A 14,506-nucleotide genomic window follows, 5' to 3' on the forward strand; every position below is an offset into this window, starting at 1 on the left:
CCCCCTGCTGTTTTTTTGTGTCAAACCTCATTTTAGTGAGTTGACGTTTCGTGTTGTTTATAACTAGAAACTAGTGTGCATTATTAAACAAAACAAAAAAACATTTAATAAAGTTCGACTAAAACTAGTGCACGTGTACAATCTGTGAACAAATGAAATTGAAAGAGCATTATTCAAATATTTCGCAATAAAATGTGCAAGCACAGCACTCTGTGTTCAAGAGTGGGACAATGACACAAACAAAGCAGTGTTACTGGGGTCAATGTGCAGGTGTCGTGTCACAAAAACACACTGATGTCCAGCAGACTGATTGATTTTTTTTAATGATGTGACCATGGCACTTGTATTGATCGGTCTATGGTTTCATTTACTTGGTTGAAACCAGTGATGGGCAAGCTACTTGGAACATGTAGCCAGCTAAGTTACAAGTTATTCTCAGTTAAATGTAGATAAGCGACGGGGGAAGTTATCCCGGAGAATTGTAGTAAGCTACACGGCAAAAGTAGCTTGCTACATCAAAGCTACATTTAACTGCATTTCTATCTATGGTCCCACATGTATAACATCAATGTTAATGTACGTTTGTAACTGAGAGTGTACAAATGGATCCAATAAGGGTCCATACTATTAACTATCTGTCATTTAGCTGGGGACACACTACAACTACTTCTAGGGGTCCCCACTCTTTGTATTTATTTAGTTTGCCTTTTCTTTGGCCCACCCCTATAATGTTATTACTTTTCTTTAGCTACAGTAAAAAAACAGCATACATCTATATCTTGACAAAAAAAAATGACTAGTGTGTTGTGTGGGAACAGTTGGTAAAGGTTATGTCCATTAAAACTTTTCATGAACTCAACTCACTTTAATGTGTGTTTCTAAATTTGTGTTGGACGTCTTAGATGAAGAGAGCAGTTATGACATTGGTTTACAGCGTAAACAACTAAAAACTTAAGGTTTTGGGCATTTTTCTCTCTAAACGCTACATTTGTCTAAATATGGTCAAGCACACGCATTATTGTGGGTTTCCTGCACGTCATCTTCATCACTAAAGGAAAAATTTAATATGCGGGAGAGAATTCCTCCGCCATTTTCGAATGTTTTTATTTATTTATTTGAGTGGTCAGCTTAAAGTGTCCCTCTGTCATTGACTTTCTCGTCGTCATTTGTGACGATTATAATCTTGCTTCCTGGATTCGATGACCCGCCTTATGTTGGCTCTGATTGGACAGTCTATAATGTTTCGCCCAAACTTTAGCCAATTGTGACTCATCATACGAACACCAACCAATCATCATGGATTTTCTCCGTTTGTATGGATGGGTTGGAATTGGGGGTTGAATCACCAACAATTATTCCTGGGCGCGGCCACCGCTGCTGCCCACTGCTCCCCTCACCTCCCAGGGGGTGAACAAGGGGATGGGTGAAATGCAGAGGACAAATTTCACCACACTTAGTGTGTGTGTGTGTGTCAATCATTGGTACTTTAACTTTAACTCATTCATCCAGGACATTGTATTTTCTCCATATTTTGGGCGGGGGCCTGGATTCGCATTTATTTTTCTCTTTGTAGCTTGTAGCTTTGATGTACTCTACCTATACACGGGTCTAAAAGTATTGCAAAGCTACAGAAAAAGCTACTCGTTAAAAAAGTAGCTAAGCTACCGCCAAGCTACTGGAAAATGTAGTTAAGCTACGTATCTGAGCTACATGTAGCTTCTTACTGCCCATCACTGGTTGAAACTTAGGTTGTGATATTTTGGTCAAATATAGCACTATTGGTCAGTTTTGTATTAAGTCCCCATATGCCTGCATGAGTAATAAAAAGTGAATTATGCTCAACATTTTGAGCATAATTACACACCACTTGATCTGAAGAATGTCTTCAAACATGCAACATACACTAAAAAAGACACACCGTGAAGGTATGATCTTGCCAAAATACCATCTGTTGGACCAAAAGAATCTGGGATTAAAAATATAAAGTCAAGCTAATACCTTAAAAAAGTCAGATCAGTGATGGCTTACAAAAGTCTGGACAGTTTTGCACTAAATGTTGACTTTCGTTAATAAAAGACACACACATCGTTTTTTGTATCACCTTGCCTTTTTATATATACTGTATGTAAAAAAAAACATTGAGTTGGTTGTCTACATCACAGACAAGAATCATCAATATTGTGTTTGGAACCATTTTAATAAAATGAACCCCACAGAAGCCCGTCCCCGCAAACTCCTCTATACACATGATATTTTACATTGTTCGTGTTCAGTCTTTGTACAGTTTACATCATTATCAAAGTATTATCAATAGCTTTAAAATACATAGAATGCTCTTTTAATCGTCATATTGATTGTACATACAGTATCACTTACGTTAAATAGCTTTTTATCGATATATTTTGCCCCTATTTGATGATATCCTGTAGTGGTCTCAGACTGTGAGAGGGGGTTTAACTACCAACTGTTTCGTCTGCAAGATTTGAGATTATGAGGTACAGTCAGCGAGGCTCTGTAATCCCTAATTAGAAGAATTCCACCGATGGAGTAACAACAAGATTATAAAGGAGCACTTCAACCTAGTCAATGGTTGAATTTACAAGAGTTTGGCAGTATGAACCACAACCTGTTGGCAGTGATGGGCTATGCTTGTTTAGAATATAAATGATTCTCTACAATATAATTCAATGCAATATTGATTTGAGCCTCATTTTGATTTTTGTGACATGATTTTGTCCATCTAATATTGGTATTACTGGAGAAATACTATTTTTCATGCAAAAATTACACATGTCTTGGCCAAATTATAGTGATTAAAAAAAAAAATGTCAGCTGTAAATGACACATGAAAGTGGCAAAAGACTGCAAGGCCTTGTGTTGTGGTATTGTTTTTAAAAATAGAACACCGTTTTGGCAATTAAACATAGTATGTCCACAAATATTCTTCCTATGGTGCAAAATAAAGTAGAATACCATGCAGGCATTTGATTTTAATACAGTTCAATTCAAACTTACATGCTAAAATAAAGGCTCAGAAAGTATTTGCAGCGATTTGCAGTTTCTGACTATTTAAAAAATTCTACAAGAAACTACTGTTAGTAGTTGTAAGCTATTGTCATTAATGCTGCAACGATTAATCGATTAAACCAAATAATTTGATTAGAAAAGGGCTTTGATTTTATTCTGTATCTTGGATTCATCGTTTAATGAGTTTAACTCAGTAAAATGGATAATATTTGGACCACTTAGTGTTCCTGGAAGTTTAAATACGCGGATTAATGCACACATGATAAAAGTGGAATTTTAAATGTTGATAAATGTGCACTTATAAGGAAAAAAGAGTAGAGGTTACACCGGGCAGAACATTGGTTGTTTATTTCAACTGTTTTCCCTAAAATATGCAATGAGTGCATTAAGATTAGTTGATTAATCCAACAAACTACTCAAAAGATTACTAGATTACTAAAATAATCGATAACTGCAGCCATAATTGTCATCAAAATGATCAAAAAGTTAAAAAATGCATTCTTGAATTTTTTCTGAGTTTCACTTTTTAATTGAACAACCGAAATAAATAAACTATTTAAAGATATTCTAATTTATGCACCTGAACATTTAGATTTGTTAAAAATGTTTGTTAGACATTTGTTTGAAATGGTGCAAAGGATTGAGTTTCCTATACAGTATTAACGAATATAAAACAATTTAAAGCGGTAAGCAGCATTGAGCGCACAGCTAATTCATAAAGTGACCAATGCATTGCTTCAGGCTGCCATCTTCATCTTCAGTTATTAACGTTTACATTTTTTGGTGACTCCTCAGACTGACTGTTTGTCAAAGTTTGACACCACGCCATGCCCACATGCTGTGGTGTAGGCTAAAATACTTCGTAATTTGTCATTCTTCATCTGTCTAGTATCTGTGATTTTAATTTAGGCTCATTCGTTTTAAGTCTCCAAGAGGATGATCGAGTTTGTCAGAATCCGATCCCTGGATTTGGGGCCAAAATGCCTGATTTCCTGTTGATCTGTTCTGTAGATCCATTTTTTTGGTCAAACTGGTGGCAGGGGCTAATTTAAAAAACATAATTTATATTTTATTAACACAACTGCTTCCAGTCTTTTGACATTTTCTTTTATTTCCCTCTAACACATACACATTCCCTTTTAATACAAATGGAGCCAGTTTAGGCTTAACTGTAATAGTAATCTTCAAGAGCCCTGTCACAAATATGATGCTACCAGTGTGAACCATATTTTTCCTTCATACCCTGTATACACATAACCAGGAAACCCACGGAGTTTTGTCATTGTAGTTACTGAAGCTTTAGGCATCATTGTGTACAGATGTGTGTTGTCATCTATAGACAAGTCCTGAATTACTGTATTTATCCCAAAAAAGTCCTTCTTTTTTATAACATGCAACAGGTCATAAAAACACTCTAAAAATATTCTGTTGAAAATTGTAAAACATATTTTGGCCCAGTAGCTCTCAAGTGGTTTGGACTAAAATGAGACTTTTTTGTTGTCTCTACAGTTTACAAATGCTCTTTAAAGTGGGCCGACGCTTGCTGTCAGACTGTTATTTTTTGGCAATGAGTCTGACATCAGCAAAACCAACAGAAGTTGTAGAAAAAGTAACAGGTGGGTTAGTGTGAACGGAGCAGAGTTAAAAGAAGGAGCACTATTTACACCATCTGGGGACCGACTCCACATCCAAATATAAAAAACAACATACACACACACACACACACACACACACACAAACACACACACACACACACACACACACACACACACACACACACACACACACACACACACACACACACACACACACACACACACACACACACACAGCGCATGTTCGACGTGTTGTTTTTTTTTAGCCCAGATAAGCATTTAGCTGCTCTGAAGAGTTGAAATCACCTCCGCTCGTGTTTGCGTTCAAAATACACAGCAGGTCTGAATCAATACATTTTCATTTTAAAGTCCTGCTTTGTTTGTAGATTTATATACAAGCCACTATATTGTTGCGTCACTTTTTTGGCCCTACAAGTCAAACTTGCTGACAAAGTGGTTTAAATGTTACCTCGCCCCTTAAAAAAATAATTTCCAGATAAACAGTAAGGCAAACTAGTTTACTGATATCAATATTCATGTGTTGACTTTTTTGTGTGTGTAGTTCCACAACCCATTTTAAGATTACCTGTGTGAAACAGCTACAATCAAAAAAGAGGCACTTTAAAAAAGAGTATATTGTAAATATCTAGGCTATGAAGAAGTAATCCTTATACTGTATGTATACTGTGTATTTTATATGCCGCCGTAATGTACTGTATCAAACTATATTTGTGTAAACTGGCGTGAATGAGGAAAAACAAACTGTTTGTATATGATAGCGATTAAAAGTGTTTACACTCCCACTGTTGTTTTTTTTTTATCAAACTCATTTTGTTTTGTTTTATACACATTTTATTGTAATTGTAATCTTTTTATGATGTGTGACATGTATCATGCCAATAGGTCAGACTAAACAGTCTCTGCAGAAGAATGCTATGCAAATGTGCCAATTGGTATGCAGTGTTGGCTACCAGGATGATTACATGAATGCATGTAGCATAATAAAAAGAGCATATCAAGAAGAAATCAGTGTGAACGTTAAATTCTCTATTTTATAAACCTCGTTAAGTTGTGCAGAAAATCATAGTAACGGCTCAAATTGCAAGTTGAACTGTATCTCGGAAGTCAAATAAAGTTGTCGTTGTTCGTTATGTCACAGCCAAAGTGGTGCATGAAAAACATTTAAAACTCATTAGGCAGCATAATTGTCTTAAGTGTTTTGTATCAGTCTTTTGATTAATAATACAGAAAATGGATGGATGATGTTGACAAAAACAAAGTCTTACATTAAGACTCTATACACCAAATGGACACGTGTCATTACTGAGTTGTCACATTTGCTTAGCTGCCGATCATAATGGTATCAATTTGGGAGGAGTTATGTCACAACTGAAGCAAAAGTGTGACACTTTACTGACTTTATGGCTTTACTTGATTGTCAGATTGTCGTACTGTAACACACGCCATCTTTTCATCTCTAGTTAGCTGATCGGACGTCAGTTTCATTTCAAATGAGGCAGAAAACAGCATTTTTCTTACCGTTTGTGTGTGTGTGTGTGTGTGTGTGTGTGTGTGTGTGTGTGTGTGTGTGTGTGTGTGTGTGTGTGTGTGTGTGTGTGTGTGTGTGTGTGTGTGTGTGTGTGTGTGTGTGTGTGTGTGTGTGTGCAAGTGTGTGTTTGGCACATGTTTGGCAGAGAGAAAATGGCAAACAAGATGAGGATGAGGTTTCCCAGGAATCCAGTGTTGGGACTCAGTTGTGTTGTGGCAACAGTTGGGCTGCTGAGCGTAGACCCGTCCAATGCAGATATGAGCACAAATCAACAATCTGGAGGAAAACAATCAAACACAAGCAATAATTTAATGTGGAGACAACACCTTCTCTTGTTTTGACCCTATAATACTTTTATGTGTATTCCCTGTCCAATAATATTTTGTTAGGGAGGTTGGAGTCAGGGGGCAGGCTCACAGACAGGCCATTAAAGAGTTGGCCAACACAGCAGAGAGGACGAGCCATTGGTTGTGGTTGAGGAGGAGTGACACCAGCTGGGCTGCTAAGGCTAACACCTAATGGGATGCACACACCCAGGGATTGATCACCCTGGGGTGGGCCCTTCCTCGGCAGAGGGTGTCTTGTGGTTTGAGACTTTTATTGATTGAGACTTTTATTAGTAGGTTGCACAGTGAAGTACATATTCCGTACAATTGACCACTAAATGGTAACACCCGAATAAGTTTTTCAACTTGTTTAAGTCGGGGTCCACTTAAATTGATTCATGATACAGATATATACTATCATCATAATACAGTCATCACACAAGATAATCACAATGAAGTATTTACATTATTTACAATCAGGGGTGTGGAGGGGGTGGGGGGGGGGGTTAGGATATGGACATAGAGAGAGAGAGAGAGAGAGAGAGAGAGAGAGAGAGAGAGAGAGAGAGAGATCAGAAGGCATAAGAAAAAGTATCTGCATTTGATTGTTTACATTTGATTGTTAGCAATCCGGGGAGGGTGTTAGTTTAGGGTTGTAGCTGCCTGGAGGTGAACTTTTATTGCGGTTCTGAAGGAGGATAGAGATGCCCTTTCTTTTATACCTGTTGGGAGCGCATTCCACATTGATGTGGCATAGAAAGAGAATGAGTTAAGACCTTTGTTAGTTCGGAATTTGGGTTTAACGTGGTTAGTGGAGCTCCCCCTGGTGTTGTGGTTATGGCGGTCATTTACGTTAAGGAAGTAGTTTGACATGTACTTCGGTATCAGGGAGGTGTAGCGGATTTTATAGACTAGGCTCAGTGCAAGTTGTTTAACTCTGTCCTCCACCTTGAGCCAGCCCACTTTAGAGAAGTGGGTAGGAGTGAGGTGGGATCTGGGGTGGAGGTCTAGCAGTAACCTGACTAGCTTGTTCTGAGATGTTTGGAGTTTAGATTTCAGGGTTTTGGAGGTGCTAGGGTACCAGAAGGTGCATGCGTAATCGAAAAAGGGTTGAACGACAGTTCCCGCCAGAATCCTCAAGGTGCTTTTGTTGACCAGAGAGGAGATTCTGTAGAGAAATCTTGTTCGTTGGTTAACCTTTTTGATTACCTTGGTTGCCATTTTATCACAGGAAAGGTTAGCCTCTAGAATGGAACCTAGGTAGGTGACATCATCTTTCCTGGTGATAACAATGTCACCCACTTTTATGGTGAAGTCATTGACTTTCTTGAGTTTGATGTGGGACCCAAACAGGATGGATTCTGTTTTACCCAAGTGTATGGATAGCTTGTTGTCAGCGAGCCAGGTGCAAGTTCTACAGAGCTCAGCACTGAGGATTTTCTCCACCTGTGACTTGTCCTTGCCGGATACCAGCAAGGCAGTCATCCGCAAACAAAAACAATTCACAGTCGCATGCCGATGACATGTCGTTTATGTATATTAGGAACAGTAAAGGTCCCAATATACTGCCTTGGGGGACTCCACAGCTCACCGAGAGGGGTCGGGGGGACACGGTGCCGTTCACCTCTACCACCTACTCCCTCCCCTCCAAGTAAGATTGCATCCAGCTCCATGAGTTTTTGTTAAATCCGATTGCTCTGAGCTTATCCAACAGTATAGCGTGGTTAACGGTGTCAAAGGCCTTCTGAAGGTCCAGCATGACCATGCCGCAGTATTTGCCCGCGTCCACCTCATGTTTGATGTGGTCGGTCAGATAGAGAAGGCATGTGTCAGTGGAGTGGTTAGTTCTGAAGCCGGATTGGAATTTGTACATGAGTTTATTAGTGGCAAGGTAACTATCGACCTGTTCATAAACAATTTTTTCCATTACTTTCGAAATGGAACTGAGAATAGAAACAGGTCGGTAGTTGCCAGGTTCCAATTTGCTTCCTTTTTTAAAGAGGGGAGTTACTCTTGCAATCTTAAAATCTTTTGGTACTTGGCCTTTTGTAATTGATAGGTTTATTATGTGCGTGATGATTGGGGCAATGATGGAGGCAGAGTCCCTGAGGAATCTGGAGGGAATATTATCAAGGCCGGTGGCCTTGTTAGGCCTCATCAGCTGTGACCATTTCTAATTTGAAATCATCGTTGGATACTCCTAGCTTTCTGTAGAAGGCTTTAATGTGTTCTACACCAAAGCGACCAGAGTGGTGGGACAGCTTGTTGACAAGGGTTGCGGGTATGCTGGTGAAAAATATGTTAAGTCTGCTAGCTACCTCCATTTTGTCTGTCATGAGGGAGTCACCCTCCTTGATGCTGATGTTGGTGAGTCTTGTTTTAAGTTTCTGGCTGCAACCAGGAAGCTGGTTGAGAATTTTCCAGAGCTCACGTGGCTTATTTGTGTTTTCCTCTATTTTGTCGTTAATGTAATTTTTTTTTAAGGATTTAGTCAGGTTGGTTGACTTATTTCTTAATTTATTGCATTGCCTTTTGAGAGTTGAAAGGAGTAATTTGAGGTTGATATTATTGGGTTGTTTATCTACTTCTGTTTTACAATTTTGGTATTCAGAGTATTTCCTGTCTCTGTCTTCTATGGCAGCTAATAGGTCCGGATTCATCCATGATTCCGAGCGGGCTTTGATCCTGACTGTTTTCACGGGAGCCATGTCATTTAGTATCTTTAGGAACGCCGTTTTGAAGCGATCCCAAGCAACATCGACCAGGTTGCTCGCGAGCACAGGGGACCAGTCCCACTCATCTAATTTTAATTTGAAATTGTCATTGGAGTATTTTTTGAGGGATCTGGATTGGGCTGTTATGTGGCCATTGGCTTTAGGTTTAGCTATTTTGCGGGTGCAGAAGGTTAGATAGTGGTCGCTAAGACCACAGATCATGACCCCACTATTTTTTATTTTAGGCCGGTCTGAAGTGAGAATGAGATCTATGGTTGATTGGGTGAAATCACACACCCTTGTAGGTAGCGCTATTAGCTGGGAAAGACCGTGCAGACTACAAAACTTGCTGAAGGATCTGAAGACAGGCGCATCTTTGCGTTGAATATCTGTGTTCAGATCCCCAGTTATAATTTTCTCCACGTTGTCTGTCCCCGCCAAGCATTCTTCCAAAACCCCATAGAAATCACTCTGATTAGGGGTCTATAAACAGTCCCTATTAGTACCGGCTTAGCGTTTTTAAATTAGATTTCCGCCCACACAGATTCCAGGTCATTGTGGTTGAGATCAGTGCGAGTTATGTATTTAATATCTTGGTGAATATACATACAAACGCCCCCACCGTGTTTATTCCTGTCCTTTCTGATAACCGAAAAGTTTTCTATTTCTATCTGTGAGTCAGAAATACTTTGATCAAATTTGGTTTCAGAGAAACACAAGATTTTTACCTTCGTGTTGAGGAACATTTCTCTGATTTGGTCGAGTTTGGCTCCAGAGAGGCTGTTCACATTAAGGTGGATGATGTGTAGTCCACTGGAACCAAAAAGGGCATCAGAGTCCGCTGTGTTGTGGTACTGACCAGAAAAGTAGTTGGTTATTATTGCTGGTGAAGTTGAAGAAGAGAAGGGAGAGAGAGGAGAGAGAGAGAGAGGCATCTTCCTCCAGGTGAAGGGGGAGGGAGGGGGAGAGGGAGGGGCGGAGTTGGAGAGGGGGAGAGGGGGATGCCAGGTAGGGTTGCTGTGGGCGGATTTCCTTTTGGCGGGCTTTTTTGAAGACAAAGAGAACAACGAAAATGTTTTTGTAAAGGCGCCTCTAAATCCAGTGTATGCTGCGTCTTCGACCGTCATGGACCGGGGAGAGGCCGCGTGGACCCCCGCCATCTCGTGCAGTTCCCCGCCATCACCGATGGCTGGGTCGCCGTCCACCGCCGCCGCGTCGTTCACCGCCGCTGAGTCGCTGCCTTCTCTGATGACTGGGTCGTCCTCCAACGCCGCCGCCGAGCCTCCGACCGTGTCGATGAACGGGGCGAAGTCCTCCGCCGAGCCGCCGACCGCTGGAGCACAGGTGAGCTTGAGCTGAGATGAGCCGGTAGCTGAGTTAGCTTCGATGGCGACGCTAGCAGTAGCATTGCCAGTCTTCGCCAGTCGGGACAACATTAACCGTGTTGTTACAGGTCCAGGGTTGAGTTCAGTGTCTCCTGATAGTAGAAGTAATAGTAGTATTATTGACTTTCTGTCTATCCTTCCAGTCAGGGGCATGTTCACTTTGCCTCGATGTGCAGTCAAGCACGATGCTAACACGTTAGCTCCAAAACCAAGGTGCTTCGCCGATGTATTGTCGTGGAGATAAAAGTCACTGTGTATGTCCATTTCGCGTTCTTGACTCTCATTTTCAAGAGGGTGAAGTATCCGAGGAGGTTTAAAATATAAATCCGTGATCCACAGTACAAAAAGGAGGAAGTGTGGGATAATCCGAGCAGTTGTTTGAATTCCCGATCGGGAGCGAAAGAGGGTGCGACCGCTCATCTCGGCGTCCTACTGCTACTGGTAAGCCGGGCCGAAACACCCCGTGACGCTGGGGCACACAACTGAAGATGTGTCCCAATGGTGGAAAAGCCTCCCAGCAGTGTCACTTAGCCTCATTTAGGTATGCGGTCAGGTGCAAGTGTGGCTCAGGGAGGAGGACGCCCCTGCCATGCAGAGTCCCCAGGGATTGTACCAACTAGTCCTTTCAACAAATTCTGTTATGTGGCCTACAAAGAGGTCAGTAAAGTTTATTTCCTTTAAAACATTGAATCAGTGGCTGTTTGTGTACTGTAGACATCACATGATGCATGATATATTTTTAAATGGATTTTTACGGATACAAACCTGAAGCACAATTGCGCACGTATTTGGCAATCACAGATGAGAAAACACCTGAGCATTGCAATAATCAGCTTGCAACGGCTGTGTGTGTCCCAAAGTGATCCACTGGGACGAAATGACCCTCTCTTTAATAAAGCTCATAAAGCATTAGTTTGTACCTCAGGAGGCACTTATGGATAAAAGTGCTCATACATCAACTTGACTCAGGCTCCATAAGAGGCAAATGATGGTGACTCAGGCTCCATAAGAGGCAAATGATGGTGACTCAGGCTTCATAAGAGGCAAATGATGGTGCGAAACACTAAAAAAACAGGCTTAGGTAAGCTGTGATTCAGAAATGCAGGCATCCATCATTATTACCGTCTTGAACACGCAACAACAAGTCAACTGAATCTCTACTAGGTTCAATATAAGGACTTCTTATTGAATATATTTGCTGTTTCCACAAAACCTAAATCTTGGTACAGCTATTAAGTAGAGCTCTAGTTTGACTAGATTTAGGACTAGAGCTGCCTGAAAAAGGCTTAATCAGTTATCGCTCAAAGACAGGATAGGACAGCTCTAGTCCGAAATCTAGATTCAGGATTTAGCTGTAGTCTTAAATCTAATAAAATTTAGGTCTAATTAGACTAGATTTAGGATTTTGCTGTAGTCTTAAATCTAGTCAAATTACAGGTCTAATCTGAATAGATTTAGGACTAGAGCTGTCCAATATACTTCGAGCATGCTTCATCAGTTCATGCTCAAAGACGGGATAGGACAGCCCTAAGCTTAAATCTAGTAAAATGTAGGGCCAATTTGACTATATTTAGGATTTAACACTAGTCTTGATATTACCGGTAGTCAAATTAGAGGTCTAATCTGACAAAATTTAGGACTACAGCTGTCCGATATAGCCCGAGCAGCCTTCATCAGCTAATGTTCAAAGATGGGATAGGACAGCTTTAGTCTTAAATATAGTGCAATTAGAGAACTAATTTGACTATTGATTTAGGATTTAACCCTAGTCTTAAACAAGGCAAATTAGACATCTAATTTGACTAGAGATAGGTAGGACATCTATAGTTGTAAGCCTAGTAGTAGTAAGTCATCAACCAGGGTTGATGAGAAGTGAAATGTCTTCTAAAACAGCATTTATTAGTTATAATTCTAGTCAAACTAGAGCTGTCCTATCTAGTCCTTGGACATTAACTGATGAAGGCTGCTTGGCTGGGAAGTGCAATATCTTAGAGTTAGAGAGTTAGAGTTAGAGTTTGAGTTTATTTCGAACATGCAAGCATACAACATGATACATCACAATTTCCAGTTTCTCTTTTCAACATGTTCGAAAAGGAGTAGGAAGAAGCAGAGCTTATTTAATCCTACCCCTTTTCTTTACATAACAGTTGCTGAAACTTTTTATTCACTTCCTGTTCTCAATTTATTCACAATAACTCCATAGGTAATCACAATAAAAATAAATAAATAAATAATAGTAAGAATTTAATAATAATAATTGGTGAAGTAAGTCATATTTCATGTGTTGAGATAAGTAAGATTACTTTAAGAATGAATGAATGGATGGATGAATTAAATTGAGAATGTTTGTCATGGTTCTTCTTCTTTGTACTTTGTAAACACTTTGAGTTTGAAGAGTTTCTTGAAGTGGATCATATTAGTACATTGTTTGATTGCTTTGCTTAATCCATTCCATAATTTAATTCCACATATTGATATACTGAAGGTCTTAAGTGTTGTACGTGCGTACAAATGTTTTAAATAAAAATTTTCTCTAAGATTATATTTCTACGGAGCCCCTAAAGGGACATGGGATTTTTTTTTTTTCAGACATGTATCTCGTGGCCACGAGAAAGTATCTCGTGGCCACGAGAAAGTATCTCGTGGCCACGAGAAACTTTCTCGTGGCCACGAGAAACTTTTTATTAAAAAAAAAAATATATATATATATATATATATATATATTATTTTTTTTAAGTTTCTCGTGGCCACGAGAAAGCATTGGATGTGTGCTGATGGTTTGGTGTGTGTTAAAATGGCAGTTTAGGAGTTAATATGGCTGTATTTCCAATTAGGACTTTCCCCCATGTGTGTTGTGGCAAAATGTGAATGCTTGATTAGTAGGTGTGAGACAAACACTTTATCTTCCTGGTTATTGTAACGCTACGTGTTTGACATTATTTAAGACTTTATCATGCCCGGGAAAGGACAGTTTTCCTCTTCTGTGGCTGTGGGGGGTGGGCGTGGCTTGCGGACCTGCAGCGAAGCGGAGTGTGTCAGTTAGTCCGATGTTGATGTGATCAAACTTCTTTCTTGCTTGGAAGATACACACACAATTGTAACTGTTATTTCTTCCTGCAAATAATAAATATGTACAACGTGTTTGGATGTATTCATTTATGTAAAATTGTCATTAAATGTAATATTGCCTGACAAAAAGTGATTCGACGTACGTAATATTTTGATATTTACACATCGCATATTTACACACGCGCATCTGACTAGAATACCCATATGTGCATTACATATATCAACATCAACTACCTACTGTACTGTTTACTTGTTGAAATACCCTTTTTAGAGCAAATATCTACCCATATAATTTATATGTGTATATATATATATATATATATATATATATATATATATATATATATATATATATATATATATATATATATATATATATATATATATATATATATACATGTCTAAAAAAAAATAAAAATCCCATGTCCCTTTAGGGGCTCCGTATATTTCTCCTCTTTTGTTGAGAAGAATTGTTGTATATTCTTGGGTAGCAGGTTATAGTTAGCTTTGTGCATAATTTTAGCTGTTTGCAAATTCACTATGTCGTGGAATTTCAGTATCTTTGATTCAATAAATAAAGGATTTGTATGTTCTCTATATCCAACATTATGTATTATTCTAACTGATCTTTTTTGTAACACCGTTAATGAATGAAGTGTACTTTTGTAATTATTTCCCCATATTTCTACACAGTAGCTCAGATATGGTAACACTAGTGAGCAGTAGAGAATATGAAGTGATTTTTTGTCTAGAACATGTTTTGCTTTATTCATTATTGACGTGTTTCTTGCTACTTTATGTTGTATATTTTTTACGTGAGATTTCCAGTTCAATTTATCAT

General features: G+C 39.2%; 1 protein-coding gene across 1 annotated transcript in view; it reads right to left on the reverse strand.

Annotated features, from left to right (window-relative positions):
* Positions 1-2,124: 2,124 nt before the first annotated feature.
* The window catches only part of LOC133650510 (insulin receptor substrate 1-B-like), a 31,741-nt gene continuing 19,359 nt past the window's right edge, over positions 2,125-14,506 (reverse strand). The window contains exon 3 of the mRNA XM_062047828.1: positions 2,125-6,447. Within this exon, the coding sequence (XP_061903812.1) occupies positions 6,440-6,447 (8 nt within the window). The 3' untranslated portion in view covers positions 2,125-6,439. The remainder of the gene's footprint in view (positions 6,448-14,506) is intronic.

Source organism: Entelurus aequoreus, linkage group LG05 (assembly GCF_033978785.1).
Source record: "Entelurus aequoreus isolate RoL-2023_Sb linkage group LG05, RoL_Eaeq_v1.1, whole genome shotgun sequence".
In the NCBI taxonomy this organism is placed as follows: domain Eukaryota; kingdom Metazoa; phylum Chordata; class Actinopteri; order Syngnathiformes; family Syngnathidae; genus Entelurus; species Entelurus aequoreus.